Source organism: Muscardinus avellanarius, assembly GCF_963383645.1.
Source record: "Muscardinus avellanarius genome assembly, chromosome: 6".
Lineage (NCBI taxonomy): Eukaryota > Metazoa > Chordata > Mammalia > Rodentia > Gliridae > Muscardinus > Muscardinus avellanarius.
In genome coordinates this window covers 128,711,252-128,723,246 of record NC_137791.1, presented here as the reverse complement: position 1 = coordinate 128,723,246, position 11,995 = coordinate 128,711,252, and the positions used below count along the sequence as shown (strand labels likewise).

General features: G+C 40.3%; 1 protein-coding gene across 1 annotated transcript; it reads left to right on the top strand.

The window, feature by feature from the left end:
* Nucleotides 1–4,019: 4,019 nt before the first annotated feature.
* On the top strand, nt 4,020–10,580 carry C1QTNF7 (C1q and TNF related 7; the record flags this gene model as incomplete). The annotated part of the gene is made up of 2 exons (XM_080698038.1): nt 4,020–4,257; nt 9,949–10,580. 2 exons carry the CDS (start codon nt 4,020–4,022, stop codon nt 10,578–10,580), a joined length of 870 nt encoding a protein of 289 aa, XP_080554164.1.
* Between the last annotated feature and the right edge of the window lie 1,415 nt (nt 10,581–11,995).

Genomic DNA, 11,995 nt, shown 5'->3' with positions numbered 1-11,995 from the left:
GGGCAGTATATTTACCAGATCCCTGGGGCTTGCCCAGGATTGCCTTTTAACCATTTGAGGACTAGGATCAGCAACCTGGGGTTCATGTCACTGTGGTTTGGATATGGTTTAAGTATAGCCCCCAAAGGTTTGTGTGTTGTCAGGTTGGTTCTCAGAGCGATGGTGGTGAGAGGTAGTGGGCCCTTTAAGGAGTGGGCCCTAGTTGTCAGTCAGAAGACAAGCCACGCCCCCTCACTGTGGCTCTGGGTCTGGCCTTGTGGTCTGTCTCTCACACACACCCCTGCCATGGGCCCTACAATCTGCAGTGCCAGCCAGGGGACCCTGGTAAGAGCGTGCTGTGCAGTGTGATGGTCCCCCTCCAGAACTGAGCTGTTATGGTGAGGAACTGTTACAGGGGCCCTATTGGGCTCCCAAACTGTAACCGTGAGAGATTTAACCGCGGTTCTTGTTCTGAGCTATGGTTAGAAAACAGTAACCCAAACTCTTTTGGTGTAAGCTTAAGCAATTTTATTTGTTATTACAAAGATGGAAAGATAGAAACAGATTAAGCACTGCATAAAAGAACAAATGCAATGGAGTGATTTGAAAATAAGTCACTGGAGTTCTAGACACAGAATAGTCTTTATAGATACATGATCTTTCATCTTGCTCTAGGTCAGTAATATTCTGATTTGGTGTAAGTCCACACACTAACTCTGTGCAGGCTTTTTTTTATGATTTTGGGGTTTATGATTATGGAAATATCTAGCTAGGCAAACACACACACACACAAACTTTCATCCTGCCTTACTGCAAGTGTAAGCCTAGATTTCTTCATTAGGACCAGAATAATGAATAGTCACGTGGTATCTGCTGCCCTTTGACAGAGGCCTGTACCCTCCTCCCATAATCTGCACTCTCTTCCCACACTCTTGGGGAATTCTAAGCTTTTCTGCTAAATATCATTTATTATGTAAAACTGTGTTTAGAATATGAAGGCCCTAGGTCCCAACTCTTCTATCTACTTGCTAATTGCTTTTAATGAGGGGACTCTGCATTCTAACAGCTGCAGGAGTGCGTGGCAGTAACCAGGCCCTACTTTTTACATTCTGACACCAATTTTCAATACATTACTACCAGATTCATTTTCTAATTCATTTTCCAATACATTAATACCAAAGTCATTTTCCAGAACCAGCACATTAATACCAAAGCTATTTACAGTAATACCAAAGCTATTTTTAAATACATTTTGAAGCCATTTCCCAATACTGATACACTAATTAAACCTCTCTTCTAAGTACCCAGCCTCAGGTATTTCATTATACTTACAACAACAAAAATGAAAACAAATTAAAACAGTGTTGTATAATAAGCTTAGCAGACAGACCGTGGCAAAGATGCCCTCTTTAACTTTTGAGAAGAGAGAAGGACTGGTAATAGGTTGGGTCAAGGATAGAAAGCCTCTATTTGGATAAATTGGCTTTTCAGTAATATGATTTTTGGTAATTGGGCTGATTTCAAAATCTCAAGAGCATACTGTATTTTCCCCAATTTGTCATCCCTGCGCTCTGGCAAATTTCTAGTTCTAACTCAAGATATTGTGCTTTCCCCATATGTTTATAAAAATGGTGTGATGTGCCTAGATAATTTTCTGAGATAGAAACTGATTGTTTTTCCTTTGTTTTTTTGGTTTGGTTTAGTTTTGTTTAGTTTGATTTGGTGGTACTGGGGATTAAGCCCAGGGACATCCTATTTCCCAGCTACATCTCCAGCCTGATTTTTAAATTTGGAAACAGGGTCTCCTTAAGCTTCTGAGGCTAGCTCAAAACCCGAGAGCTTTCTGTCTCAGCCCTTCAAGTACTGGGATTACAAGCATGTGCCACCATGCCCAGCTTCCCTTGTTTTATCATTATCTACTTTGGGATAGAGTGGTCTAAATCAGACACTGTATAAATTACCTGTTAAGTCGTGGGTCCAAGCTGGGCATGGTGGCACATGCTTGTAATCCCAGCATTCGAGAGGCTGAGACAGGAGGGTCGCTGTTGGCGGACAGCCTCAGTTACTTTGGTGAGGCCCTCTGAAACTTAGTGATACTCTCCTTGTTTCAAAATAAAGAATAAAAAATAGGGCTGGGGGTGTAGCTCGGAGGTAAAATGCCCCTGGGTTCCTTCCCCAGTACCGAAAAAAAAAAAAAAAAATACATGGATCCAGGGAAACTATTAAAAGAGAAGGAGGAAAAGAAGGGAGGGTCAAGGAAGGTAACGAGGGGTGGGTATGATCAAAGTACGTTATATGCACATACAAATATGTCACAATAAAATCCATTATCTATGTATTTAAAATGCACTAATAAAGCCAGGCAAGGTGGCACACACCTGTAATCCCAATACTTGGAAGTCTGAGAAAGAGGATTCCAAGTTCGAGAACAGCCTCAACAACTTAGTGAGGTCTCTCAGAAACCTAGCAAGATCTTGTTTCAAAATCAAAAATACGGCTTAAGGGTGTAGCTTAGAGGTAGAATGCCTCTGGGTTCAACCTCCAGTACCAAAAAAAAAAAAAAAGAAAAAAGAAAAAGAAAAAAGAAAAAAGAAAAGAAAAAGGAAAAGGAAAAGGAAAAGGAAAAAAAGAAATAAAAACCCACTAATAAAAAAACACAAGTCAAGCTGGGCATGGTGGCGCAAGTTTGTAATCCCTGTGCTTGGGAGGCGGAGACAGGAGGATCACGCTGGTTCGAAGCCAGTCTCTCTCTGGCATAAGAGACCCTGTTTCCAAATTTTAAAAAAAGTATAAAATAGGTCTGGGAGTGTAGCCTGGAGGTAGAAGGGTTTCCAGGAACCCCAGTACCACAAAACACACACACACACACACACACACACACACACACACACACAGGTCAAACCATTTCAAAAACTTTCTTTATATAAACTCAGAACTGAATATTGGCTCTTAAAATAAGGATTATTTAACTTAAAAATCAGTCTATGCTACCTTCCCCCACCCTTGGACCATCATGCCAGAATATCTTGCTTATAATGACCCATCATTCTCAGCCGCCTGGCCTTGTGGAGAAAAAACACGAGTTCAGATACATTAGAACTGATGAGACATGGGCCGACTTCACTGAGAGCGTGTGGTGCCGTGCATGGTTTCACTTCACACAGCTCTTTAATTGACCCCCTGTGCTAAGGGCTTAATGGGACACCACGGCATTATATCCTGCAGATTTAAATTAAAGTTTGAGACTCCCCTCAGGACATGCACAGTACTCCAATTAGCACTAATTGGCACTATACATGATTATCAAGTGAAAAACATGATTTTCCTGAAAATGATTCCTCTTTTCTCCTGCTTTAAAAGTCCCATAAATTCTGTGAAAATGATTATGGACACATGCAAAGATTAGTTAGAATATATCTAGCATGGTTTTTATATTGGCAGAACACCAGAAATAAATGTCTGTCATGGGGGTTTGTATACATGGGTATAGACATAAAGACGGTAGAAACAAACACAATAATTTTTAATGTTAATAATTTTTGACATCAGATGTTCGTAATACATTGTTAAACGAAAGAAAGTTAAAGAATTACAGCAATGGTACAATATCACTTCTTCCCCTGGCATAGACAAAAAAGATCAGAAGTAAGTATATATTAAAGTGTAAAAGGTAATTATCCCTCAGTGGCAGTATTCATGAATATTTATCTTATTCATTTGCATCTTTAATTTTTATTTTTAAAATGCATTACTTTTGCAAGTGAGTCATTTTTCAAAGTCTATTTCTTTTGCAGAATAAATACAAGATGGTGGTTTCTTTTGAAAAATTTTTAACCCTATTTAGGGCACTGAGAATTTTTGCATCAGTGACATGTAAACAGTTTTCGGTGGAATTCCAGGGGAAATAGGGCTTCATAGTTGAACACTGGAATAAGTTGCTGCAAATGCCCATTCTCATGTTCGAAAGGGATCAACCATGCCAACTCCCCACCCTGAGAGCGTGTGTTTATTGCCTCTGTGTTTCTCTTCCAGAGCCAAAGATGTTTGTCTTGCTTTATGTTACAAGTTTTGCCATTTGCGCAAGTGGACAACCTCGGAGTCACCAAGTCAAAGGAGAGAGCTACTCCCCGAGATATATCTGTAGCATCCCTGGCTTGCCTGGCCCTCCGGGGCCCCCTGGAGCAAACGGTTCCCCTGGACCCCATGGTCGCATCGGCCTTCCGGGAAGAGATGGTAGAGATGGCAGGAAGGGAGAGAAAGGGGAAAAGGGAACTGCAGGTAAGGGATGATGATGGTCTAAAAAACACTCCTGTACCCTCACCTACGTCCCTTCCCCTGCTTTTTCTAATGAAATTGCTCCTTAAATTCTGTCTCTACTTCACCTTCAGATTCCAACAACTTACGGAGCCCTTCCTATGCTTCAGACCCTACCCTCAACTTTTGACTTGCATCCTTACATCATTGTAATGACAACTGTCTCCAGTGAGCATTGTCCCATTGTGTAGGTGAGAACATTGAGCCTCCGCGTGATTAAATTCTGGAGTGCTGGAGGTGGACATAAATGGACATCACTGCTCATGAGAGGGACTCACACATCTGATGCCTGGAACCACCAGGCGTTTCCAGCTTCACAGGATGATGGCTGGAATCACAGGTGCAGAGATGGATAGATAGACAGATGGGTAGGAGGAGAGATAAGCAAACCGGGCAGAGGCAGAGATTCGGAGTCATACACACAGGTGCTATCCTGCTTAGTGCTGACAACCTGAACCAAGATGGACTTCTAAATTTTACTTTTCGTGGATGAAATTGCAGTAGCGTTGTATAGCCTGCCTTTCCTAGCTAGTTACCTTCCCACCTGTCCTGTAGCAACTAACACATAGATTTCTTATAGCTCTTTACAGCAACACAATTGTTCCTGAGTCCTTCGGTAATTTTCACCTTTTTCTCTTCAAATAAGCTTGCCTGGGAAGCTTGCCAGACTCTGTTGTCTTTCAAGGTAAACCAAATTGAAATTCTAGAGAGGTTGTGTTAACTCCAAAAGAGAAAGGGCATTTGGAATCAATCTTTGAAAGCAAGTTTCTGAGTATAAAAGTTAGTACTAAAGATCAGAAGGAAAAAGTCAATAGATCTAAGACATATGCCTCTATCTAATCATCACACCTGATTTACTGGAGTTCCATTAAAACAAACATAATGCATAATCAGGTTGTTGGATACTGATTTATTTTTGAATTTTTCCAAGCAAAAATAGTTGGCAAGCCAACAGTTGCCAAATCCATGAACATTGCTCAATATTAGATAAAGAATCTTTAGGTAAAAGTTCAACATCAGATAAAGAACCTTAAATTTAGAGCTTAAGTGTGACTTTTCAAAGGCATCTGTAGGAAAACTACCAATGAGCCAGGATTGTGAATATCCTTGACATGCTGTAATAACACCAGGACTAGAGTTATATATTACTGACCCTTTTAGTTTTCTACATCTGGAAGTAATAATGTAGTGGCTAAACAAACAAGTATTGGAGCCAGAAATACTTAGACTCGAATCTTGGCTCCTTCAATCACTTAGTACCTTGGTCAAATAGAATCTTTGAGCCCCAGTTTACTCATTTGTAAATTAAGAGTAGTAAAGGGGATAGTGAAGTTTAAGGGCATAACTCATGAAAAACACCCCACATAATAACTACCAACTGATAACTACCCAGTAAATGGTATCTGTGATTATTTATTACATTTTGATCTGCAAACATGGGTCCAGATAAGTTTATGACTATCCAAAGCCATATAATGAACTAAAAATACAATTAATCTGCTCGATGAGGTAGTTTTAGCATTATTTCAGATTAAATTAAATACTCACAATGCTGCCATTTTAACTGTATATGAGGCCAGCTGTACAGCCATTTACATCAACCCATTTATTCTCCCGTGCATCCACACATTATTCATTCACAAAGTTTGTTACAGAGCTATTACTGTCTGCCATTTTTCTCAACAATGATTTTCAATGTCTACACTATTAACATTTGGGGCTGAATAATTACTCAGTGTGGGGCATCCTGTCCTGTGCACCTTTTGGGTAGCATCACCCCAGATGAACAAGACATGCCCTCTCCCAACTATGACAACCAGAAATGTCCCCAGACATCGCAAAATTTAACCTGGTTGAGAGCACTGCTCAAAACACCGGTAATGAAAGCCAGGCACTGCCCTGGCCTTGAGAAGCAGTTGTTGTAGGGGAGGCCAGTGCATAAGCACATCGTTGCAGTATATCAAAATAATGACCATTCATTAAGAATTCACCTCATGTTAGAACCTTTAAATTTAGTAAATAAATAAATTAAAAATAATAAAATATACATGATGCCTGGGCTTACATAGACCTTAAAAAATGAAATAGTTTTATGTTCACGTATGAAGGTATCACTACCAATCTCACTACCATGTTGGAGGATAGGAGGGAGATGCAGGGTGGGATACAGAGGGAAAAACAAGTGAGCGTACATGTATGTTTGTATTATTTTGAACCTAATTATAACGTATAATTATATCAATAAAAACATAAAGATAAAAATAAATAAGTTTACTATTTAATGACCATCATTATAGTCAACAATAATTATAATAAGCCAATAAAAATAAGGCTGCAAATGAAAAACCATTAAGGTTTAAAAGTTAAGTGCCTCCCCAACCTGAGGGCATGCCTTGGTCAGCAACTTAGCAAGACTATGTTTCAAAATCAAAAATAAAATAGGGCTGTGGGTATAGCTCAGAGGTAGAATGCTCCTGGGTTCAATGCCCCCCAACACCAGTATCAAAAAATAAATACACAAAAGGAGAAAGAAAAGCAAATCCAAGGATGAGGTTGTGAACATCTTTTCCTGCAGCACATTATGAAATTGTGCCCCAGTGTTTATGATTTAGTCTCAATGAATTTTTAAGAGGAAGAGACAAGCAATCTAGCCCAAAATGTCACTTCAACACTGGGAAATAGAAGCCAGAGAGATCAAGTGCCTTCCTAAAATCCACCTAACTAGTTCGTGGCTAATGCAGGTTTTATCCCAAATTATCTGAGTCATCGTTGACTGCTTCGCTAAGTTTGCAGCAGACTTGGGCCCAATTTCTCCATATTACAAAACGGAGCATGTGAAATCAGATAAGGAGTGATTGTCTGAAATCATAAAAGCAGAGAGATCTGAGTTCATAATCAAATCTTACAGTCAAAATTGTTACTGAGACCAAAATAGTTTCTGTTAATACATAAAAGATGACGGTGAAGACAGAAAAAGCTAAGCTCCTATTGAAGATAAAACTACCAATTAAGGAGCTGTAGCCTTTGATTCTGAAGTTCATTTAATAGCAAAATAATACTCATATTCCAGTTCTACCCAAAGAAGCAAATATGGAAAAATCAGGCATTTCCCAATTTATTTCAAGAAATAAATATCAGTGCGTGTTCTGGCAGGGATTAATAGTTTCAATTTAACAACAAAGAAAATTTGAAGAGAGGGGACAGGACTGGAATCAATAAAAACGCTGATCCTGACGCACAATTAAAGGGTTATGTACGCTGTTAGCGTCTTCTCTTTTTCTTTTGTTTTGTTTTTGTTTTCTGGGTTTTTTTTTTTTATTGGTGCATTGTAGTCATACATCTTTATGGGCTACAAGATTGTGGAGACATACACGCACTCATCATTCAGTTAGCCCTTTTCTGTTTCCCACCCCATCTCCTTCCCCCTCCCTCCGTCTCATGTTTGGCTTTCTGATTGTCGTGTTTGCGAATGTACATCATGCACATTAGGGAATTTCCCTCTTCCCCCTCCATCCCCTCAGTTAGGTCACCTTACTTGCTCATCTATAGCATGTCCTTCTTCGTCTAGAGTTCCTCCTATGACCCTTTTCTCCCTAGCTTCCACATATTAGGGAGAGCATTCAATTTTTTACTTTTTGTAACTGACTACTCTCACTTAGCATAATGCTCTCCAGTTCTATACATTTCTCTGAAAATGACACAATTTTGTTCTTCTTTATGGTGGGGTAAAATTTCATTGTGTACATATCTCGTAGTTTTGTAATCCATTCGTCTGTTGATAGACATCATGGCTGGTTCTGTAATTTGGCAATTGTGAATTGTACAGCTATGAACATAGCTTGATTTCCATTCATTTGAGTATATACTCAGAACTGGTATTGCTGGATCATCCTCTCTGCAGCATAAATTGTTAAAAAGCCACTCTTCAAAATTATTGAAACACAGTACATGATATTTTTAAAGTAAAGCTTGAATTCTCAAATTTACATTGCACAAAATATTTCATTGCTAACTGCCAAATTAACTGAAATAGGATCAATGTATTGCAATACTCAAATAAATGATGTCAAAGAAGTATCAGGTCAAAAATGTTCAGCTTAATAAAAGTTCTTGAGAACACAAACATAGTTCAGAGTGATACTACGCATCAACAACGTTCTTTCTCAAAGTGCAAAAATGCCTCACAGATTACTAATACTTTGGATACTTTGGGGGAACGTATCATTACACAAGCGCTACTTATGACATAGATTTGGCCATAAAATTCAGTAACATCTTTTTATAGTATTAACTCATTGCTGTATAAAAATTAAGTAGATTTGACTTGTTACCTTCAACCAGGATCTTCTTTTCTCTGCATTTAGCCTAAAGTTGATCTGCAGATACAGAGATTTGGATGTAAGAAAAATAACCCTGCCTGGTAACTAAATTTGTTAAAAATCCTTTCCCGGCTATCGTGCCCTTTCTGTATATAAGGAAACCCAGAGAAATTAGCAGAATGTCAACCAAAGATACATAGAGTGGCAGATTGGGGCAGAAGCAGGATTCTTGAGTCCCGCCCCAAGGGTAAGGGGCATTTTGACAGAGGGTTGATATATATCATTAGGTGAGGATTCTAACCAGATGTTTCATCAGGTACTAGTTCTAGTCTTGCTACAGAAGCAACTTTCCTTACCTATCTGGGCCTCAGTTTTCTCCTCCAGAAAGGAACTAAGGCATGATGGAAGCTGTCATCATTTCTTGGTTATTGCGGCATACTGAGCCCTGATCATGTGATGTGTTTGGTGCTCCTTGCAGTTTACACTCATCCCTGGTGGATGCTGAGTCTCCAGAGTCAGGCAGCCATGAATTCAGATCACAGCCCTACCACTCACTAGCTCTGTCCTCTTGTGTAACATAACTTCCCTATGGCTCAGTTTTCTCATCTGCAACAGAAATTAATAATAATAATAATAATAATAATAATAATATTTCATTTATAAAGTCATTGTGAGATCTAAATATAATGATGCCTGCAAATAAAACACTTGATTCTGTTTCTGATACATAAGAAAGAGTCGATACATTTTAAGAGCAAACTTAATGTTTTAAATATTTTCTCATTGGTGCATTGCATCCATACATTATACTTAAGTTCTGAGTGATGGAGAAATGATACATGCACATAGCATTTGGTGAGCTTTCCCCCAGATCCTACTCTGCTCCCTCCTGCAAATTTAACTTTGATTAATTCTTTTATTATTAATACTAACAGAAAAAGAATGAGGCATGAGGCTAAATAGCCTCTAATGATTTCTCTGCCTTCATGAACCCACTCTGGGGAATGTCATCACCATGCTCACTTAACTCTTCCTACAGGGACCAGTAACCAGATGTACATAATTGTGTGGCAGAAGATCTATCCACAAAATGACACTTAATTGTTTAAAATTAGTCAGGTCCTAAATGATGTCTCACATACTCAGGAAAAATAGATTTGAAATTCCAATGAAATTTTTTTATTTTTATTTTTAATGCATTAATGATTTTTCAAAGGATTTGTCATTTAGTAGTACACTGTTAAAAAAAAAAGTTAGGGTGTGCTGGAATTATGTAAGTGTACTGTTTGTGATTTGTTAAAGAAACCATTAATTCAACTATAAACTCTTTTTCAAGGTCTGAGAGGTAAGACTGGTCCCCTAGGTCTTGCTGGTGAGAAAGGGGACCAAGGAGAGACTGGGAAGAAAGGACCCATGGGACCAGAAGGCGAGAAAGGAGAAGTAGGTCCAGCTGGACCTCCTGGACCCAAGGGGGACCGAGGAGACCAGGGGGACCCGGGGCTGCCTGGAGTTTGTCGATGTGGTAGCATCGTGCTCAAATCTGCCTTTTCTGTTGGCATCACGACCAGCTACCCAGAAGAAAGACTCCCTATTATTTTTAACAAGGTGCTCTTCAACGAGGGCGAACACTACAACCCCGCCACGGGGAAGTTCATCTGTGCTTTCCCAGGCATCTATTACTTCTCTTACGACATCACCCTGGCCAACAAGCACCTGGCCATCGGGCTGGTACACAACGGGCAATACCGGATAAGGACCTTCGACGCCAACACTGGGAACCATGACGTGGCTTCTGGGTCCACGGTCATCTACCTGCAGCCAGAAGATGAGGTCTGGCTGGAGATCTTCTTCAGGGACCAGAATGGCCTCTTCTCGGACCCAGGTTGGGCAGACAGCTTATTCTCTGGATTTCTCCTGTACGTCGACACGGACTACCTGGACTCCATATCAGAAGACGACGAACTGTGATCCGGACTTTGGATCCACAATGTTCTAATTTGGGTTGCTGGAGGGTAGTGCAGGAAGGAAAGAGGTCCAAAGAGACTCCTGCTCCCCTTCCAGAGCGTCTGCAGGCAGTTCTGGCGACATTAATCAAAACAAGAGAAACCAGCACCGCACGATGAAAACCACACTGACATGAACTGTAGGTGATGACTCCAGATGAGAATTCTCTTGAAAGCAGTGTTCATAAATATTTAAGCAAATTAAAGACGATGTTAACATATTTTATATTAAATGCCCTTTGTGATCAAACCAGCTGGCAATGATACTGCCTTATTAAATCTTCATAAAATTATAATTTCTTTGTCTGTTATTTAAGAGAAACATAACATCTCAGACAGAGTTGTCCACAATTCTCAAAAGGTCATATAGGTTAAAAAAAAAAAAAAACAAAGGTTAGAGATGGAGAGTATTATTTGCAGGCAACGTGAAGTGATTGGTTCCCTTTGTTATTCACTTCCTTATGCTTGTGTGGATTCACTCCTCCGCCTTTCCATTAGCTTGCGTGGACCAGACTCCGTGGTGCTGAGTCAGAGTGGATAAAGAGTTAAGACAAAGCCAGGAATGTGGCACAAGCTCATAATCCCAGCATTCGGGAGGCTGAGACAGGAGGATCTGGTTCGGGGACAGTCTCAGTTACTTAGTGAGGCCCTTTGCAACTCAGTGAGACCCTGTTTCAAAACAGAGAATAAAAGAATCGGGCTGGGGGTGTAGCTCAGAGGCAGAATGCTCCTGGGTTTCACCCCAGTGCTGCAAAATAAAAAAGACAAAAGCCTCTTCATGCAGCTAGAGAGCGGTGAGCATAGTGCCATCATCCGGTGTGACAGGCACCATGGCCAAGAGAACAACTCAGTGCCGGGGGGCACAGGGCCTGCTCTTCCTGCAGCTGAGGATCAAAGAAGAGTTTACATAGGGGAAAAACACCAGGCATGCCTAGTGCGTGTAAGTGGATGCGAAGGGATCAAGGAATTGGCGTCTGCAGTCTCCCTATCCCCACCACAGATAACTGCTATTTTTAGTAGGAAAGAGGGTTAAAAAAACAGACAGAGTGTTCACAGAAATAAAGATGGAAATGAAGAGAAGCAGCCAGTAGGTCATTCTCCCAAATCTTTTTGCAGGATGGTCTCCTTAGACAAACCTTTGTCCTGATAGCTTTCTCATGAATAAGGGCACTGCTCAAATTGTGTGAGATATTGTTCCTCATGGATTTCCTAAGTATTGAATTCAAATGAAGCAGAGGGTGTGTCCACTGATCTATGCAAGAGCTGATGAGGAGAATGAATAGGAGGATGGAGAGGGACCCACATCTGAGCAAAGAGCCACGCCTCCACGCCTCCCTTAGCCCCACTTTCTCTTGTGTTGGCCCCTGGTTGCCCACCAGA